Source organism: Alexandromys fortis, unplaced genomic scaffold, assembly GCF_014885135.2.
Source record: "Alexandromys fortis isolate MF-2015 unplaced genomic scaffold, M_Fortis_MF-2015_v1.1 scaffold_64, whole genome shotgun sequence".
NCBI classification, from domain to species: Eukaryota; Metazoa; Chordata; class Mammalia; order Rodentia; family Cricetidae; genus Alexandromys; species Alexandromys fortis.
The window spans coordinates 3,338,292-3,359,233 of record NW_026067976.1 but is presented as its reverse complement, the minus strand read 5'-3'; the positions used below and the strand labels follow the sequence as shown (position 1 = coordinate 3,359,233).

General features: G+C 44.5%; 1 protein-coding gene across 1 annotated transcript in view; it reads right to left on the bottom strand.

Annotated features, from left to right (window-relative positions):
* Saxo1 (stabilizer of axonemal microtubules 1) overlaps window positions 1–19,132 on the bottom strand; it is a 25,753-nt gene extending 6,621 nt beyond the window's left edge. The window contains exons 1-2 of the mRNA XM_050157467.1: window positions 18,960–19,132; window positions 10,528–10,727 (exon numbers count right to left, since the gene is read on the bottom strand). Coding sequence (XP_050013424.1) covers window positions 10,528–10,727; window positions 18,960–18,982 — 223 coding nt within the window. The 5' untranslated portion in view covers window positions 18,983–19,132. The remainder of the gene's footprint in view (window positions 1–10,527; window positions 10,728–18,959) is intronic.
* Window positions 19,133–20,942: the final 1,810 nt, after the last annotated feature.

Genomic DNA, 20,942 nt, shown 5'->3' with positions numbered 1-20,942 from the left:
AATACTGTAGCTCTGTAATAGAGTTTGAAGTCAGGGATGGTAATGCCTCCAGACGTTCCTTTATTGTATAAGATTGTTTTGGCTATCCTGGGTTTTTTGTTTTTCCATATAAAGTTGATTATTGTCTTCTCCAGATCTGTGAAGAATTTTGATGGGATTTTGATGGGGATTGCATTGAAAGGTTTAGATATTCTTATAAGGTCTTCCATCAAGTTTGGACTTTTTGGTGAGAGAGAGAGGTCTAGATCAATCTTCTGTATGTGGATATTAAATTCTCCAATATAATTTGTTAAAAGGCCATCTTTTTTTCCAGGAGACATCCTGTTGAGAATCTAATGTCTAGACATGCTCAGACTCATTCCTGGGTATTCCTCTCTATCTCATTGGTCTATGTGCCTGTTTTTATGCCTAGACAATGCGAGTTTGCTCCTGTTGTTGTAATGAGACAGAGAGTGGGTGCTGGGATGCCTCCAGCTTTACGCTTCTGATTGTGTCCGCTATCCAAGGTAGTCTGTTTCCCTGTGCATTTTAGGAGCGCTCTGTCAAGTTCTGAGAAGAATGCCCTGAGTATTTTGATATGATGGCCATTTTAGCGATATGGATTCTGCTGATCCATGAGTGTGGCAGGTCCTCCCATCTCACAGAATTCTCTTCAGTTTCTTTCTTCAGTGTTTGAGAGATTTCTCTAGAAAGGTCTCTTTGCTCGTTGGTTAGGTTTATTCCTAGTTATTTTATTTTCTTTGAAACTGTTGTGAATGGGACTATTTTCCTGCTTTCTTTCCCACTGAGGGGTGTGTGTGCGTGTGCGTGCATGTATGCGTGTGTGTGTGTGCGTGTATGCATGTGTGTGTGCGTGTGTGTGTGCATGTGTGTGCGTGTGTGCATGTGCATGTGCGTGTGTGTGTGCGCGTGTGTGTGCGCGCGCACGTGTGTGTGTGTGTGTGTGTGTGTGTGTGTGTGTTAAGAAGCCACAGGTTTTTAGTGTGTATTTTGTATCCTGCTACTTCATTGGATATTCTGGGCCTGAAAGTATTTTGTGTGAATCTGTAAGCTACTCTCGTTACAGAACCCTAACATCTGCAAATAGGCTTAGCTTTACGTCTCCTTTCTGATTTTATCCCGGGTTTTTGTTTCTTTGGTTCATTTGTTTTGTTGTTGTTCTTTTGGCTTTAGTTTTGGGGTTTTTGGTTTTGTTTTTTGCCGTGTTGCTACTGCTAAAATTTCACTAACTATATAGAGTAAGAGTGAGGAGGATGGGTTCTCTGTGTTATTCACTTTAGAGGAAATGCATTTAATTTCAGCACTCAAGGTACCGTCTATAGGTTTACTACACATTCATCTTTACTGTTCTGAAATAGTACCTGGCGTCAGAAACGGATGTTAATTTTTATTTAAAAACTCATCTATTGAAGATAGGAATTTTTGTACTTTATTTGCATGCTAAATTATACTATCAAACACAGGGTTTTAGGCATGCTTCAACACTCCTTACCACAGAACTATATTGCCAAGGCCCAGAGATGTCTTTTTCAATTTCATGTTGATTGTCAAGGCAATCAAATATACAGAAACGCAATTTGCTGTTTACTCTTCAAGACTGAGAGTGGAAGAAAACCCATTACTTCTTTTTGAATTTTAGTCCTATTATTACTATTATGGGGCTGTGTAGTATGTGTGTGAGAGCCATGACAGATGTGGAGGTCCAAGGACAATTCTGTGGAATTGGATCTCTCATTCCACCTTTACATGGTATCCAAAATCAAGCTCAGATCCTCAGACTTGTGCGGTAAATGCCTTTACCCACGGGGCCAGCTCAACAGTCCTCGTTTATTGGTTCTCTTTTTATTTTAGAGATTCTTCAGATATCTTCACAAATATTTTATTTCTGTAGCTTCTCCAGGCATCTCCTCTGAACATAGATAACTTCATCCTTCTTTGGAAAGTTCTATTTGTAAGCACGCTCTCCACCTCTGTGTAGTGATTTCCTCAAAGGGTGTTTCTAAGACAACCAGCTAAAGATAGGTCCTCAGAGAGGAATATCATTCTTTTGCCTTCATTTCTGGAACATAAAAATTACTCAGCATAAAATTCTTGATGTTTTTCAGTATTTCAATATCTCAACCCAGTCATTGCCTTATTCTTTGTTGTTTCTGAAGGGAATCTGCTGTGACCCTGGATGGGAGCTGCAATTCTCTCTGTATGAAGAGATATTTCTCTTCGGTTCTTTCCAAATCTTTGTCTTTTTTTCCAGTCTGACAATAATACACAGATCTCTTCATGTTTATACTATTTGAATAGTGTCTCTTGGATCTCTACGTAAATTTTTCACAAATTTGGGGTATCTCAGCAGTTAATTCTTTAACTGCCCTCTTATCCCTTCTTGTGAGGTAGGGCTCCTATTATGAGTGCATTGGTAATCTTGATGGCTTTCTTGGATCTCTTAATATCTGTTTAATTTTTTAATCTTTTATGTGAACATAAAATGTTGAATAATCTATTGATTTGCCTTTGTATCGCTGATTTTTCTGTCAACTCAAAACTGCTGAACTTCTCAATTTAAAAAGCAAATGGTTATTATTCAACTCTGGATCTTTCATTTCATTATGATCTCCCTTTATTGGTTCTCTCGTTGATGAGCAATTGTTATATTTGCTTTCACTTCCTTAAGGATGGTTTCCAACTACTCTAGATATATTTACAGTACATACTTTCAAATATTTTCCTGCCAGCTTTTGTGCATGGACCCTGCATCCCTTTTTCTGATGATCTCTCTCTCTTCTTCGTCGTCTTCTTTCTTCTTTTCTTCTTCTCTTCTTCTTCTTCTTCCTCCTCCTCCTTCCTCCTCCTCCTCCCCCCTCTCTATTTCCTTCTCTCCTTCTCCCCTCTCCCTCCCAAGACAAAGTGACTTAGATAATACATGCCCCCTCCATTAAGAGTTCTTGTCTTTCCTCCTATTTGAGAAAGCCCTGCACTCATTCTATAATCTTGTCCTCCATAGTGTGAGGTCACTGGTGCGTAGCCATTTAAGTCCACTTCCTGAGATTCATCCCCCATAGCTTAGCAGTTAGACTCAAGCACCTCAACCAGTGTGGTGCATCTGGGGGGCTGGAGACTACACAGATCAAGTCGTTTACAAATCAGAACTTGCTTGGGTTTTTTTTTTTTTTATGTCTCTGCTGCATAGATATGCGGCCTCCCATTCAGCCAGAGCACTTGAGTAGACAGACAGGCCCTTGCTCTCATGGCTCTTGAGACAGCCTGGCCTTCAAGCACAGCCTTTCCGATCACCAGGCTATGTTGGAGCCTATCAAGGTGCCCTGTGTGTTATCTCCTTATGAATTTTCTCACTCATCTACTTATCCGTTGCTCACAATTATTCCTGTAAGCCTAGGACTGGTTGCACAAGTTGTGATCTCTGAATGGTTTTTCATTACATAACCTTGTTTGGTCAAAATTCTCTTTGAAATCAACTCGGAAGCTTCTAGCAGCATGACTGCTTTTTCCCCAAGTTCTTCAGTCCCCCAGCAGGGCTACCACACAAACAGAACTGGGGGCAGAGGGTGAGCTGACAGGCGCAGCTCCAGGATAAAAATCCCAGCGATGACCTTCATCTGGTGATGGATGGAGATAGAGACAGAGACCCACACTGGAGCACTGGACTGAGCTCCCAAGGTCCCAATGAGGATCTGATGGAGGGATAACATGAGCAAGGATGTCAGGACCACGTGTGGTGCACCCACCCACTGAGACATTGGGGCTGATCTATTGGGAGCTCACCAATGCCAGCTGGACTGTGACTGAAATAGCATGGGATAAAACCGGACTCTCTGATCATGGCGAACAATGAGGGCTGATGAGAAGCCAAGGACAATGGCATGGGGTTTTGATCCTACTTCATGTTCTGGCTTGGTGGGAGCCTAGCCAGTTTGGTTGTTCACCTTCCTAGACATGGATGGAGGGGGGAGGACCTTGGACTTTCCACAGGGCAGGAAACCCTGACTGCTCTTTGGATTGGAATTGGAGAGGGAGGGGGAGAGGAGTGGGGGAGGAAGAGAAGGGTGGGAGGAGGGGGAGGGAAATGGGAGGCTGGGAGGAGGCGGAAACTTTTTTTTTCCTTTTCTCAATTAAAAAAAAAATCCCAGCGATGCCCACTGTTCATAAGTCAATCAATCTCTTAAATAAATGCTCTCAATCTGTCCTCTGCCTTTGGTTGATTTCCAGAGCCTTGCAACGATTGATTTTACCACTCTGTCAAGTTTTTTTGGGGGGAGGGGGACTTACTAAGCCTCTACTTGCTCCAGAAACCCTGATAGTTCCCCCCTCAGGCACACTCCTAAGTTTATTTTAGGCCAGTAATACTACCAACTACTTCTTCAAAATTGGCTTCATTTTAATTGAAAATCTAATCTTCCTCCAGAGCCACTAATGACTCTATCAGCATCTTGAAAGCATTAGGGGGCCTTAGCGGGAACCATCTTGCTGAATACAAAACACATGTTCAACCTACCACACGCCAGGCTGCACTGAAATGCAGCGTCTACCTGGAGATACCTTCATATTGCCGCAAGATACTTCAGGCTGAGTAGAACAGAACTTCCCCGGCCCTCTTCTCTGATGGATGGAAGTGTTAAGAAAACAGGTTCCTAAGCTCAAACTTGCCTCACGAGACTCCTGATAACCAACAACATAGCTGAAACCACACTATTATTGAGATTTTCCCCACCAGCAACTATTATACACACACACACATATATATAAATATATATATAAATATATATATAAATATATATATATATATATTCCTCCATAAGACCCTGAAAAAACTCAGAATTCCACATGACAAAGTATTCACACACCAGTAAAGCCCTTCAGGGCCAGAGTGTCATATGGGTAATTGGCGAGAACCTCTTTAAACAGGATTCCATTCAATAATAATGTCCTTTTAAAAAAATCGCTAAGCCTAAAGCTGAGCATCAAGTAATTACACTCTCAATCTTTTCAATTGCATGGTGTTTTGAAAATGTCACAAATTACAACCAAATGCTGTTGAGCACTTTTTTTTTTATTGGTAGGTTCTTTTCTCTCCTCTCTCTCTCTCTCTCTCTCTCTCTCTCTCTCTCTCTCTCTCTCTCTCCTTTCTTTCTTTCCTTCACCACAGTAAATGTACTGGTCATGAGGATAAAAGAAAAGGTTTGAATATCCTTCTCACAGAACTAATATAAATAAATCACATAGGCAAAATATAAATGGCATTCTTTGAAATGCACATAATTAATTATCGTGTTCTTTGGTTTCTTTTCTTGACAACCCTCCTTGGAAAGACAGACAGTAAGATATGGCCAAAAATTATGAAGATTACTGGGGAAAGACTTACTAGAGCAGCAAATTTTCACAAGAGTTAAGCCATTCAAGAGACAATAAACCAAGACAAGAAGCTAGGGTATGGGGCTGGAGAGATGGCTCAGTGGTTAAGAGCATCGCCTGCTCTTCCAAAGGTCCTGAGTTCAATTCCCAGCAACCACATGGTGGCTTACAACCATTTATAATAAGGTCTGGTGCCCTCTTCTGGCCTGCAGGCATACACACAGATAGACTATTGTATACATAACAAATAAATAAATAAATATAAAAAAAAAAAAGAAGCTAGGGTATGGTACCCCCTTCCATTCGGAAAGTGTCTCAGAACTGACCCAAGGGCAAGGTAAATGCCATGGTCCTTTCCCAACTTCATTCCTGCTCCTGGCCGGGACCGGTGGAATAATTGGAAGGATGAGGATTTGATAGAACTATTGCCAGGTACTGTCATCTGGAGCCCTGAAAGCAGTGGTTCACAACTATTCCTTCCTTTACCCGTCCCCTTACATATCTTTGCTGTGCTTCTCTGTCCTAGAATGCTGGGAATGGGAATTAGGAACTTAAGGCACAGCTTTGGAAGCCATAATGTCATCGAGGAGATCAAATAAACTGTTCACATGTTTAAAAATATCAGCCTTTGTTATGGTGTGAATCACACCTTCCACTCCAAATGCAAATGTTAAGATTTAATATCCACTGCAGTGGTATGAAGAGGAAGAACCTTTGGAGGAAAAGCCTGTCCTTAAAAGAACCCGGAGGGAACTCTCTCAGGCCCTTTGTGCCCTCCCTTCCAGCATGCGAAGGCAATGCCACCAAATACCATCTTGGAACTAAGGATTCTTGCCAGGCCTACTGATGTTTCAGTCGCTGACTTCCCAGCACCCATCATGCGAGAAGTAACTTACTCTGTGTATTGCATCTCAGGTTTGTTTTCACAGCAGCGTAAATGGATAAGATGATGTCATTAAAAAAAGAAAGAACTATCACTAAAATCTGTTTTATTTTACTATAAGCTAAGGTATAGTTTCAGCAGTGGAATATTATATGGTTTTTACAGGGGGTGGTTTGAGAAGGACCTGTATAGACAAAGGAGGACTGCAGGAAAGTTGGAGGTAGAGGGGATTGAAACCTGAGTATTTGCTATTATAATTTCTGCCTGTTTATTTTGAGGAGTAAACAGTTTGTTGGGGGCAACAGGAAATAAATACTAAAGGACTTTCTCCATCCCTGCCACTGCCTAAGCAAGGTGTGGTCTTCATTCCCAGACCTGAGACGATACGTGGTTAGAAATGAGGAACCTAAACTAAGCAATCAGTTCCTCTGAAATGTAGTGAATTTTCATTTGTATTTTAATAAATAATGTTTGCCTGAAGATCAGAGGGTAAAACAGCTGCACTGACCAGTCATACAAACCACGCAGTGGTGACACACACCTTTAATCCCCGTAGCCACACTAGTTTGCCATAGAAAGCAGGTGGTAGTGGTGTAAACCTTTAATCCCAGCACTGGAGAGGAATATAAGATGGGAAGAGATGGGTTTCAGGCTCAGTCTCATTCTGAGATTCCTGGAGGCAAGACCATCATTTTCAGACTGAGGCAGAGGAAAGAGCCAGTGGCTGGCTGCTTTGCTTTTCTGGTCTTCAGGTTAAACCCTAATATCTGTCTCTGGGTTTTTATTAATCGTGCTACACTGAAGAGCCTGTATCTCACTGAGATCCAAAGTGCCCACAGAGCATAGAAAGGAAGGGAGAATTTGTGGTTGCGCATGCCCTATCAGAGTCCCTACTGCCTCCCTCGGAACCGTGCTTTGGGGAATACTCAAGTGCAGACCTAAGAATGCAGAACTGGGGTTCTGTTAGAAGAAGCAATAGCACATAGAGAGAAACTATGAGACATTGCTAAAACCAGGGTGTAGGGAGGAAGCTCCATGAGGAAGGATGGACAGCCATGCTGATGGTAGAAAAAAAGCAGATGTGTCAATGACCGAGAGGTTCCAGTGGTACTGAGGACAGTCATCATGGATGTAGACAAGAGAGCAAACCAGAAAGATAGGGTTTGGAGGTCACAAACCCTTCACGTTTCACGGAATAATAACATTGAGAATATGGCTTGGCGGAGGCAGCTATAGAACAAGGAAGATGGGACACAAAAGATGAGCGAGTCCAAGGGCAGAGTCCAGGCCACCTCAGAATCAGCTCCAGGACTAAGCAGAGAAGACCGACAACATACAGGATTCCCTGGCAGATGGATTGCAGCCTCCCTCCTCCACTGTCACCTCCCACCCAAATTCTTGGCTTGATTAATAAAAGCAACCCTCAACACACTCCCACAGAGGCCCCCAAAATGTTCCACATGAACTGCTTAGCTTGTCTTCTTGGAGCAGCAAGATGCATGACAAGCGTGAAGAGTTAGTGATGACAAACCCACTTTCTCACTCCCTGACCTCAGGCTGTGCGGCTGTGAGCCACACAATGGGGACCGCTACTCTGCCAGCCTAGTCCACAGGATGGCATAGTTTGTCTCTCTACGGAAAGGTCAAAGACGGGTCAGCATGCTCCTTTGCCTGATGCCTAGCATGTAATAGATATCAAAGGAAATGGGTGGATTTCAAAGATACCAGATGAAAAGGGGAACTACTTGGAATAGGAAGAGACTCAGGAGAGGGGAGGTGGGGACAAGGGAGGGTAACAGAGAGGTGAATATGGCTAACATATAGTGTATATTTTTTAAAAAAAATGCCAAAATGAAACCCATTATGTCTGTGCAATTAATATATGATAATAAAAATAAAAGGCAAAAATGAAGAGGATTTGAGTGTTTACACCCCAGAGAGATGTTTGAGAAGATTAAAATTGTAGAGGCCGGGCTTACTCCATATTGCAAGGTTCTGGCTACGCCTTGCCCTGGGTACAGAGGCAAGAAGACAACTCTGCACTCTGTTGTTCTTGTTGTTCTTGCTGGACCGCCTATCTGGCACTATGATATACAAATGACAACATTTCCCTAAGAGTACAAAGACGCCACCTATAAACTTACCATATAGTTTGGGATGTGGGAGAAGATGGATATACTAAAACCATATCAGAAGGATAAGGGATAACTGCTCATCCAGAGAACCTGGATTCAGTCCCTACCACCCACATGGTGTTCATACAGACTCAGGTAAAACATTCACATACATAAAAGTAAATAAATCTTTTAAAAAATCATATCAGAAAAACAGGCCCAAGAACTTGTCAGACATATGAAGACCAACAAGGAGTATAATACCCTCACCTGAATACCAAAAAAAGAAGGATCCATAACACAGCAATGGCCATGAGCCCACAGACCCATCATCTGGCCTCCCAATATGTCCTTCAAGAGATCCACCAGCAAATAACCCCTGCACCCACTCTCCTGGACTTCACGCTCAGCATGGTCCCCACTGCTTGATGAGGCCAACTAAAGCATCCAGTCCATTCTGTCTCCCATCAGGGCCTGTCCTGCATCTCTACAGCCTGCACCTCTGCCGCCCCCATGCCCCTGCCCCCCCATACCCCTGCCGCCCCCCTACTCCTCCCACACCCCTGGTGCTCCCATAATTCTGCAGCTCCTATAGTTCCATATCTCAGATCTGTAGACCCTGCAGCAGCTCTCCAACTGGACCAGTTAATAGTGTGTCTAACCACCCACAGAGATTCCCTATGCATCTGCAACAATTCTCTGCCTTAAGGATAAGGCCGCTTCGACTTCCACGGTCTCCTCAGCTCTTTTGCTGTGCTTCTGAAGCCTACATACAGAGAGTTATAATTGCTGAGTGATGTGTAATGCATAATCCCAGAGTTAATAGTAGTAATTGGATTGGAATAAAAGATACTGTGTGTTCCCTGGCCAACATCAAAGGGAAATCAAAACTAATTGGCCATGTGCAACCAATCAATCCGAAGTAGCTTATGAATTGTTTTTCAATAAGGCACTACAAAGAGACACAAATATGTCTGTGTTTCTGGCATAGTACACTTCGGACAAAAACATTACACACAAAGAAAAACAATAAATCTTAAAAATGGGAGCTAGAGAGATGGCTCAGAGGCTAAAAGCATTTGCTGCTCTTCCAGAAGACGTGAGTCTGGTTTCCAGCATCCGTGGTGTACAACCACCTGCAATGATGATTCCAGGAGAGGCAAAGCCCATCTGGCTTCCTTGGGCATACCTTCACATGCCTTATACTCACACAGATACACACATATACACAAACCAAAAGAAAATTAAATATATAAATTAAAAATAAAGACATTTCTGAAAACTTTACAAAGCGTACGTACATATCAAAATTCCAACTCATACCCTATAAATGGGTATGATTATTATATATCAATTTAAAATATACATTTTTTAAAAAAATCTATCTAACATAAAAATTAAAACAGGGGAAAACGAATTTATAATATTAAATTATTGTGGCACGGTATAATGGGGCAAGAAATGTAGCTCAGGAATAGAGCATTTGTCTGGCGTTTGGAAAGCCCTGGGTCTACTTCCCAGCATGGCAAAGGAAGAAAAACTAAAAGTCAGCACAATGGTTGTTCCACTTCTGTGGATATAGTATTTTTTGGCCAAGCACTGTTTGTGTGTATCCAGCAAAAATTCATAAATCTGTGTGATTACAATGCATTCACTTTTCTGTATGCATGTTATATTTCAAAATTCTCTTGGTTGGATGAATGAAACTATCAAACTGTAGAATCGTAGCTTAAATCTGAACAGATTGCTCATTGTAAGATTCAAACAGAGGCTAAGACAGGATCATAAATATATTCTATATAAAATCAAGATAGTACACATTCCTGCAATGGAGTCTGCCATGACCACTCAGCTTTGCCACTACACCACGGAAGCAGCCATAGTAGATGCATAGAACGGCTATGGTTCTCTTCCAACATAATGTGCCTATCAGTAGTGAGCTTTGAATTCCACAATTTTCAACATGTCCTGAAATCATCATTTTTTTTTTCAGTTAGAGAAAATTATAGAGCCATTCTTAGCTTTCCATCTGTACGAAAATAGGCTAAGAGCTAGATCTGGCTGGCAGGAAGTGGTTTGTTGACCGCTGCCCTAAGGTAATGCATATGTAACCATTTCCTGGAGGGTCTATAGGCTGACCCGTCCTCTCCTCCGTCTTCCTCTCACCTTTGTAAGTAGGCAGATACTGTATCTTGTCATTTGGAAATTTAGTGTCCCGAGGTTTGATGCGGCCAACTTGACAGACAGGGAGGTAGTTAAAATCTTGCTTATACGTGGTGAGCAAATCCATATTCTCTTCGCTTGGAATGTACGGGTCAGGCTGATGGAATTTCACTGGTACCATTTTGTGAAGCCCAAAATCTCTCCTGGGAGAAGAATAAGCATTTGTCATTGGGGTCCTTGCTTAGAAAAAGACAATGTTGTCTACTTGACTCCCGGTAACGGAATTTTCTACTCCATCTTCCTACCGTTTCGTCTCTCTTCTACTTTGGAACGTGACACTCTAACTCACTTTTTGCTAGTGTTTGACCACTTGGCCACTGGGGTCATCCTTGACTCCTCCCCTCAAAGCCCCAGAGTCTATCAGACACCAGGAGCAGCCAGGCTCCTCTACCTCATTGGAGATTATTTCGCCCTTTGGTCCGGATCTCAAACATTTTTTGACTTGGGTCATTTGACAGTCTTTCCCCATCTTCCTGCTTCTGCTTCAGTTGTCTTGGTGTGTCTAGAATAAATGCTGGATAAAAATGAGTTTGCCCACCAGCTTAAAATGTCTTCCAGATAAAACCCAGCTCTCTAGAGCAATTTACAAGTCGACCCAGACCTGTCCCCTGACTTCGTCCCTACCCACACCTGTGTCAACCACAAGGCTCACTATGGAGGAGGAGGAGGCCTGATCTGCAGCTGATAACCCACCTGCCTTGCATCCAAGTCCTCGTATGGGGCTAATATCTGCTTTTCAGATACGCTCACCTTTCTCTCTGTGTTCTCAGGAGCTTTTTCTGCTAATATTTATCTCCTCTACTCTGGGCCTTACAGAAAACCCAGAAGAGGGAAAATGCAGTAGACACACACAGTCTTCACTTCTTTGCTTTCTGCTGTGGCCAGTGCCCCCTCCCGTTATGTCAAAGAGTAAGAAACGGAATGGAAAAGACAGGGTGCTTTACACCAGAGCAAAATCATTCCTTCCCAAACCAGCCCAAGTCATGACAGACCCAGGTGGCAGCTGCCCGTCACCAGAAACCCGCTGGCCAAGTCCAACTGAGTCAGGCTGCTGCCATGGCCTCCACTAGCCTGCTCTCCATGCGAGCAGTTCCTCCCAAAACAAACCGATTTTCCTGGATCCATCCCATGTGGCCAAATAGGACAAGGGAAAAGTAGCTCTTTCCCTAAAGGTACTTACTTGAACAGCCCTGTCAATGGAAGGGAAAGGTTTCCGGACAGGAAAACATTAAGCTAAACACTAATAAAACCTATTTCCAGGCTGAAGCCCGGTGCGGCGTGACTGGGCCATGCTTGAGTAGCAAGGGTGACACGCTCCACTGTAACCTGTCTTGCATGAGTTATACACAGGGTGGTCAGTAAACCCAAAGCAGGCCCTGCGCATGCGTGGTGGGATGAAGGCGCAGGGAAGCAGGAGAATTGGTCTCTTTGAGGCTGCAAGTGGGGAAATGGGAGATGCTTCCGCTGAGCCCCCATAAACTCCCTGTGGGGACATCTCAAACTCTATCTCAGTAGCAAGACTAGCATCTGCTGCCTGAGCTGCCATCCCAGGGGCCTCACTGTGCGCTCCCAGCAAAGGGAAGCTGATCGTAGGAATGGGAATTATGAAGGGAGCCGTCTGACAAGAAGCTAAACAAGAAGCCAATACCTGCACTCTGCTTAGATGAAGGATCCCCTCATAGTGACCGCCCACTACTCAACCAATTGCAGCAAGACACAAGGAAACACTAAAGCCTCCATGGGCTGCACAGACGGAAACCCCCTGAAAGTCCGCCTGAAAACCAGTTAGCCTGAGCGTTAACTTCCTGCCGAAAGTTTATCTTCTGAAGAGAACATACCTGAGGGAAGCTGAAGGTTCTCCACTCCCAGGACTGGAGTGGGGTTTGGGGGTGACCTCATGTATGTTCGGTGATGGCTAACCAGGACTGGAATGGGATTCTGAAGTGACCTTACCTATGTTCGGTGATGGCTAACCAGGCTGTGGTTTCCCTGCACTCCCAAGAAATAGCAGCAGATTATCAAAGACCAGCACAGAAGAGCAAAGCCAGATGTCCAAACTTGCATGCTAAGGCCTCCCATCCCAAAACTCTGTGACTGCCTTAAAAATCCTACTTCTCCTCCAAGGTGCCATCTTCCAAGGGTCTCCAGACACTAAAAGCTGAAGCAGGCCTATTGCCTCTGTCTCCCGTTCAGTCACAGAAATCTGCTAAGGGATGCTCACAATCTCACCAGCTCAGGGGATGCCCTCAAGTTGTTCCTCAAAGACAGAAGCAGACACATAAAACTTCTTGTGAGCCACATTTAGGGGATGGATTTGTTACTGAATCTCCTTCCACACAAAATTCAAATTCTCCTTTAAACGTGCATCTATGTTTGTATTTACCTGGCTGTAAATACAAATAAATAGAAAGAGGAAAAGCCTCTCAGCTCCAGAAAAAAAGGACCATTTTTAAATTTAAAGTTTGACTCATTTGTATCTGGCCCAGAAGCAGTCACAATGGCTGAAGAGAGTGAATTCTATCAGAATTTCTGTTTGCTCGTTAGAGTTTTATGCTGGGAACATTCACTGAAGCTTATCATTAACCGTAGCAGAGCTTTATGTCCCCAATTACACATAATCTTACAGCCTTCAAGTTCATACAAAAACCCACTTTATTCTTCCCAGAAACTGCATAAATTTAATAATTATTTTCAGCACTCAATGGCTCCCCTCTTCCTGTGGTACATTTCCCAATGTTCAGCCCACTGTGACTATGAATAAAGAGGGGGCGGGGAAAGGGCACAGGTCCCAGCTTCCTTCGGGTAGGTAGCTATAAAAAAGCTACCCAGCATGGAAAGCCAAGAGTTAAAAACCAAAATTAAGTACAGGCTAAAGTGGCCCTGCTGGGGAAGTTATAGCAACTTCGTTTCAAACCATTTGGCTAAGCTACAGAAAGGTGTTGGGCAAGAATAGGGAAAAGGAAGGGGGAAATTACATAATTGCCAATGAAAATCATTTGCCTGGAAGTGGGAATGGAGAATTTTCACAGAAGCCAAGCGACAGTTACTTTTAAAAAAAAAATAGTATTTATGCAAATTTCAGAATTTATTATAGGAGCCAAGGAATCAATCAAATTAAAATGTAATCTTTGGAGGTGTCCCGCCATTTTGCCAAAGTCAAGCTCTCTCTCTGCAACCGTTCCCCTAAATTGCCCTCCCGAGACCTTCAGCTCCTAAACTATGGCTTCACGTTTCCCCTGCTGTCAGCTTTCTGCCAGTATTTAAACTTGCCCAGTCTCTTCCGTGTTTACAAGAAAAATAAACAAAATACGGCGTATGTGAATGCGCACACACACACACACACACACACACCACAACCACGTCTTCTCCTGGGCCTCTTCTCATCCCCTCTCCTCTGGAGAGGGTCTACATGACCTCCCCTCCACCCACACACACATTCCCCAACCAGCAAATACAATTCTACTCCGCTCTTTAGCCAAGGCATCTCGGAGTCCGTCTCTCTCGCCCTTAGCCTGCCGCATAGCTAAATTAGTCACCATGTCTATCCTCAAATTCATATTTAAGCATCTCTTTCCTTGGCCTCAGTCAACCAACTTCTCATGATTTGTCCTCTTACAACCTCCTCTTGTGGAGAGGTGGGCACTCTTCGTCTCTGATTCATTTCATTATTTCCATATATAATTTTCCAGCTTCCCCAGCGCCAAAGACAGAAGCCATTCTGTCATCCTGAGCAGAGTTGAAGAGCCTTTTCCAGAACACTGCAAGAGACCCCTTCACAGAACTACCAAGCTTGAGTCCAGCATTGATCCCTGCGGGAAATCATCCCTGAAGCAAGTGGACTCTAGTGCAACCACCCAGGGCCCAAAATTACACAGTCCAGTCTCCTCCTGCTGCTGTGACAGAAGTTAACATCTGTCCCCATTTTACAAAGTCTAGAAGAAACCGTGTGTAAACGCCTGGAAAGCCTAGAGCCAGACCAGTCAACAGGGTCTGGGGTAGAGCCAGCAGGTGGGAGAAGAACGGTCCTGGCTCAAGTCTTTGCTGCTCCAGTTTCCATGAACTGCTTGGGAGTCGCAGCTTCCAACCTGAAGGCAGTCACCAGCCTGTGCCAGATGAGGCAGCTAAAACCAGCCTGTGCCAGATGCCAGATTCTTTCTGCTCAAAAGTAAGGAAAGAAAGAAAGCAGAAAAGCAAATGTGAGGCGATCTTGGAATGGAGCTAGCGCCAAAGCTCTGTAAGTCGCTGGGCCCAGATCCCTCTCGCCTCACATGCCAGCAGCAGGCTTCTGAATTAAGGGTAACCAAATTGAAATGGAATTTGGGCTGCCACCCAAGACATGGAATTTGCCCTTTGGGCCTAATCACATTACCTGTTCAACAAACAAACAAACAAAAGTGCTTTTCTGAAGAATGTGAAAAAGAAAGCAGTCCAGAGTCTCCAAGTGCAACACTCACAATCCTGTCCAGACCCTGTACAGAATGGCTTGACACACTGCGGGAGAATGTGACCCATGGACCTCGAGCAGACCAGACATTGGACATCACAAAGATCTCAAACCAGCTATTTTAACTATACTTAATGAGAAAAGGCAAAATAAGGTCATAATAAATTAAGAGCTAGAAAGTGACACAGAGAACGAAAAGCTATTATCCAAATGGAAACGCAAAAAGCTCATGGCAGGCCCGGTGGTACAACCCTACAATCCCCAGATCCCAGCGCTGAGGATCAAGGATAGAAGTCTGATCATAAGTTTAGGCCTGCCTGGGATGCATGATAAGACCTCATCTGAAAAAGAAACCTAAAATATAAGTTATCTCAGGAAAAAATAATCCACTGGGCTTAGAAAAAGGAGGAAAGCCTCAGTAACTTGAGAATAAATTGATTAAAAGCTATCGAATCTGAACAAAAGTGGGTAAGATTAAGACAGAGGAAAACAGAACAGCAGGAACACAGACCACCAGATACAGAAGATTCTTAATGAAATAAAGGACAAACTGTCCAGCTCCATGAAGGATGCGCACCAAAGAAACCCATCAGCAAAGAAAGTCCATAGGGTTTAATCAGCGCATCAAGGCTCAGCTCGTTACCATTTCCTGTATCCGTCCTGCCTTTGGGACAGGGTACCAGATGTCCTTTCTCTTTTAGCTTTTTCCTCCCTTGATTTATCAGGGAGACCTGATTTATCAATAAGTCTTATCAATAAACAGGAGTCTGTATTGGTAACTCCACTCAACACCGCCATCTCCATCCCCTGCCTTTAAGCCAAATCCTCCCTCTCCTCTCTTCTCTCCTCTATACTAGTAACTCTACCCCAACCTACCATTCCCAACCCATACCCTACCTTTAAGCCAAATTTATCACTCATCCATTCCCCCCTTCCTTCCCCCCACATACAAAGACACACATACACGCACACACATGTACACACTGTGCCCATGTCTCACTCCCCTTTAAGGTACTACTTAACACTGCTGAAGCTAAGGTAACAGAAATACTGTCCCGAGTGGGGAGGCCCAGTGTTTCAACCAGGGACATACCTAATGGGAAACGAGGCTAAAAACACAACTATCTTTATCAATTGCTGTCAGAGCTAGTTGAACTAAAGGCAAATCCTCGGCAAGAGAATTACCAAGGGCTGCACATTTTTTAAAAAGGAAAAAAAAAAAAAAAAAAAAAGGTTTTCCAGTAAGAAGGGCTGGAAATCGCAGGCATTCCCCTTCTGACACCTGCTTTAAATCCCCACAATTTATGGTCAGTAAGAGCTGCGTGCAGCTGTAATCATGCCTCGTGCCGCGCTGATAGCCTTTCCAGAAGCCAGGTGTCTTTTGTGTCTGGAGTTAATCACCAAATCCAGCCAAACCGGGGCCAATGACTTTTTCATGCAGCAGGTGGGAGCCCCGGGTCCAGCCTCAGACACTACGCAGAGTCCACCTGTAGACGGGGAAATGAGCGAGGTGCCGTGGCAATAAGGGACCTGGGAACAGAGGGGTGGCGATCCAGGCAGACCCGGAGATTAGGCAGCCATGGGATGACACACCCCCTTCCCCTAAAAGCCTCCGGAGGCAGGCTGCTTTACATTCCTGTAAGGAGCTCACTTTTCCTTGCCTGTGAAAACCTCCCCAACAAGCACAGACTGAGAAGCAATGTGACCAATGCAGGACAGTGACTGCCCTGTGAGTTTGAGACTGGCTCCTCTTCCTAGGGTAGGCTTCCCCCTGCCCTCCAACCTGAGACCTCAGCTTCAGGGCCTGAACTTAGGACTGGCACAAGATAAGGCCCTATGACTGAGGTTTATCCCCCTCCCAAGTCTGTTCTTCCTCCCCATTAGTAACTGGATTCCACTCCTCTCTCTTTTTAAAACCCTGTAATCATTAATAGTTTGGGAAATTCTTTCAGTAGCTGGGGACCTCTTGATGTAAGCTGGATTGATTGTTGCTGTGGCTCTGACTGAGGCCCACCTGCTGGGAAACGGTTTTATTGTTACAAATGACACAGGCAAAGACAGCTCAGCTCAGGTCAGAGGTTAATTTTATGATTCGCAAAACAGCATCAGGGAAAGAGGAGGGTATGTAGGGCTACCACAGCTGAGGGCCTCTGAGCTGGGACGTGGGATGGGGTCCTGCCCCAGGGCATTGTTGTGTGTTTTGTTCTTGTAACATTTAGACAGTAAACAAGAACCTCTCCCAACATCCCAACATCCGAGCCTCAAGCACCCTCTCCTATACTTATAAGGACAGAAATGGCACGTTATAAATCATCTGAAGTTAGAACTTTTGATTTCCCAATAAAGGGCTCTGTTTCCTGAAAACTTGGTGTAAAGAGATGAGAACAGCTACACCTGGGAAGAGAAAACGAAGTCTAACATCACCTCCCAACACCTCCCTCTCTGACCACCGTGTCTTCAGGCATGTGCACAGGACTCCTCCTAGATGTGCCCTATCGTCTCTTAGAAAGAGACGCATTGCTCGGAAGCAGCCCAGTCTTTGCTTAAAGCTCCTGAACCCTAGAGACAATGTTCTCTTAGCAAAATGAAGCCCAGACTGTGAAGCTGACAGTCATTTAATAAGCTGGAGGTTGAGAAAGCGGCTATGTCAACACAGTTCAAATGGACTAGGAGCCAGAACGATTGTGCTTAAAACCAAGTCATTCACAGCAACTGCTTGGTGTCAGACAGGTCCCTCAGCGACACCCCATTCTCAGAATGTCCCTGTCCTGTAGTTCCTACCACGCTCAGAAACCCCTTAGTGTCATTTCTCCCCTTAAAGGACCTCCTGCCCTTCTATGGGTCTAGAAGACAGAACCTGGTTTTTAGATAAGAATACCTCCAAGTCAAAAATCTCAAGAGAGGAAGTTTCCGTTATTTTGGGAGAAAGATGTCACGCTCCACCTTGAGCCACCTGGAATCGTCATTAAAACCACGCAAAATTCTGCTGCAAGCGGTGAGCGATAGGCAGACATTCAGCAAGGTGTCCAAGTACCTGTGATGTCTGAGTGCCGTGAAGGAACAGATGGTGTGCACCGTGGGCTCCACAGCACAGAAATCCTGCCTCTGGGGCATGAGGAACAGGGAGGCCGCGAATGTTCAGAAGGTTTCACCTAAAGACTGACTCACTGGGTCTGAAACCTGTCCCACGGCACGCAGAGATGTTCCTAACTCCACCAGATCACCAAGCCTGGCATCTCCATCAGGAGGTCACTAGCACAACTGTCCTGAGAGATGCATAGTCTTGTGAGCACGGAGCCCTCAGACTGAGGATTTTCCCCAGCCTCGGGAAATAAAGACCTCCAGAACACTGCCAAAGACAGGTCCGTGCCTGCATGGCCCTAGGTCTCAACAATCTCAACTTGGAAATAAACTAGAGTATATCAGGAGCAACTGAAAATCAAATATGTTCTTTGCATATCCTGAACATTTGTGGGGTCTCTAATTCAAAATTGATAGTATAACATCAGAAGGACCCATTCTTTATTACCAATCTTTTTTTTGTTTTTAACCACCCAAGTTGTTACAGAAGCTGCCATAAAGCCCAACCCTCTTTTTTCAGTAGTGGTCTCTCTCCTTCTTTCCTTTTAATACTTAACTTCCCACTTTTAATTACACAGACCAGGTTAGCCTCCTGGTCCCCACTTTAACAAGCCAGAATTCTTTCTCAGTAAGAGGGTGTTTGGGAACAGTTAAGGAAGCCAACAAGCAGAAGATCCTCTTCCAGAGATATCGAGAACATTAGCATTAACGTTCATTAGTTAACATTAACATGAAGACACTAATTCTGCGCATCCACACTGCACTAACACCACAGCTATTATCCTGGCATCACACTCTTCATCATGGCTTTGTATTCCACCCACTTCCTGCATAGCATCGTTTGCCTCACCTGGCTGTGGTCAGGCCCTCCATCGGTATGGTTCCTTTCTTGTACACCCTCTTGAGCTTAAAGGAATCTCTGGGCAGGTAAGACTCATAGATCGGATAATTCTCGGTGTACTCGGAGAGAAGACATGGTTTCTCTGTCTTATCATAAATCTTCGTAGGAAGATGTGGACAGTGGTGCCGCCTAGAAAAGATACATGGAGAGTCTGGTTAGTGACTTTCTTGAAAGGAACACATTCGGTCTGAAAATGTCATGTCCCCAAGTGTCATGCAGACTAACTGCTGCCATTAAATTCAGAATTTCACCTTTTCTCCCCTCTATCATATTATGTGCATGTCAAAACTTAAACGACAGTCTATCACTTCAATTGTGTTATCAAAGCATGTGACTCATAAGATTACACACAAGCATGATTGATGTTCAGCTGTCGCATGTCTATCGCTTGTGAAAGTGTTTAAGATGGTCCATAGTAAAGGGCTACGGTGTCAAACCTTTCCAAGGGACACCCCAACTGCCAGAAACCAAAGACAGAAATTGACTAGGTAGTTTCCAGGTTCCCCAGTGCAGGAGTTCCACTCTTGTCCTTGGTCAGAATCTGGAAATGTCTTTGGTCCTGTACAGGCCATAGGCCAGGGATGCCAGATGGGGGCTCTGCTTTGTGAGCACCCCTGTGAGCCTGGAAGCTTCACATAAACTCCAGTCCCCTCTGGTGAATGGCTTTGGGACTGGACCTCCGGGTTAATTTCACCACACGATTTTAGGGTCTCACTCAGCTCTTGCTGGGGTGGGACAGATGTTAGGTAACCTAAGGATTGGCACCCTTGGAGGCCATTGAGGTCCACCACAGACCGCCCCCCTCCTTCCTATATGTAACACTAGAAAGGAAAACATCACAAGTGTCCTTCCTTAGCCCTCCTGGCCAAAAGGAGCCATCCCTGCCCTGGGTGGAGACATGACATTCTGATCTGTTCTAAACACTAAATATGACTGCTCCCTTAAGAATCAACCTAGTTGGACCTGACAATCACCTAGGCTGGTGTTCATCAAATTACCACCCCCCCCCAAGTTGATTCACCCGAAGTCACAGTAAAGAAATGAGAGGAGTAATTATCCCTTTGATGAAGTAATGTACTTTCCCTTCCCAGAAGCCCCTCTCACATCAGTCTCACAGAGCCTCCCTTCGTGGCTACACTGCCAAGCCAGCCTGCTTTTCTAAACCTAACTTCTCCTTTTTCTACTTTTCTTTCAGAAACTCTCCAGAAGCCTAGGCATGCCTTCCCTGCCCCTCCAGGCTTTTCTCTCTCTCCCTCTGAAGTCCCCCCATTCCCTTTCAGCCATGCGGCTGCTTGCTGACCCCCATTGCAAGAGTTGTGACTTCCTCTCCTCCCCTTCTCCATCCCCTGCCAAGATTCTATTCTTCCCAACAGATATGCCCCAAGGCTCTGCTCTAGGCCAGACTGGCCTGGTTTCTAATGGAGTTCAGTATCATGGTTGCACTTAAGTGAGCACACACCTCTCCACGCACACCCAGAGGCCAGAACAGGATGCCAGGTATCTGCCCATCACTCTCCGCCTTGTCTTTTGAAACAGAGCCTCGCTATAGCCAGAAGCTCATTCTTTTGATAGACTGGCTGGCCAGCTCTGCCATCGCTGGACTGACAAGCACAAGCAGCCAGACCCCGTATTACATGGCTGTTGGGGATTCACACTCGGGTTCTTGGGTTTAACATAGCAAGCACTCCTGATCACTGGAGCCATCTGTCTAATCCTCATCTCAGTTCTGAGTCTACCAAGTACAGTTTACCTGTAGCAAACTATTTTATAGAGCAATTTTGCACATCTATTCTTTCGTATCCCATCTCAGTTACTACAATCTCAGAAAAACATGCCCTTGCTATCACGTTCCTAAAGGCATGTATCACCACCCTCCCTCTTCCTTGCAAGTGCCAACATACACGTCCCCTCATCAAACTCTTGTTCATCGTT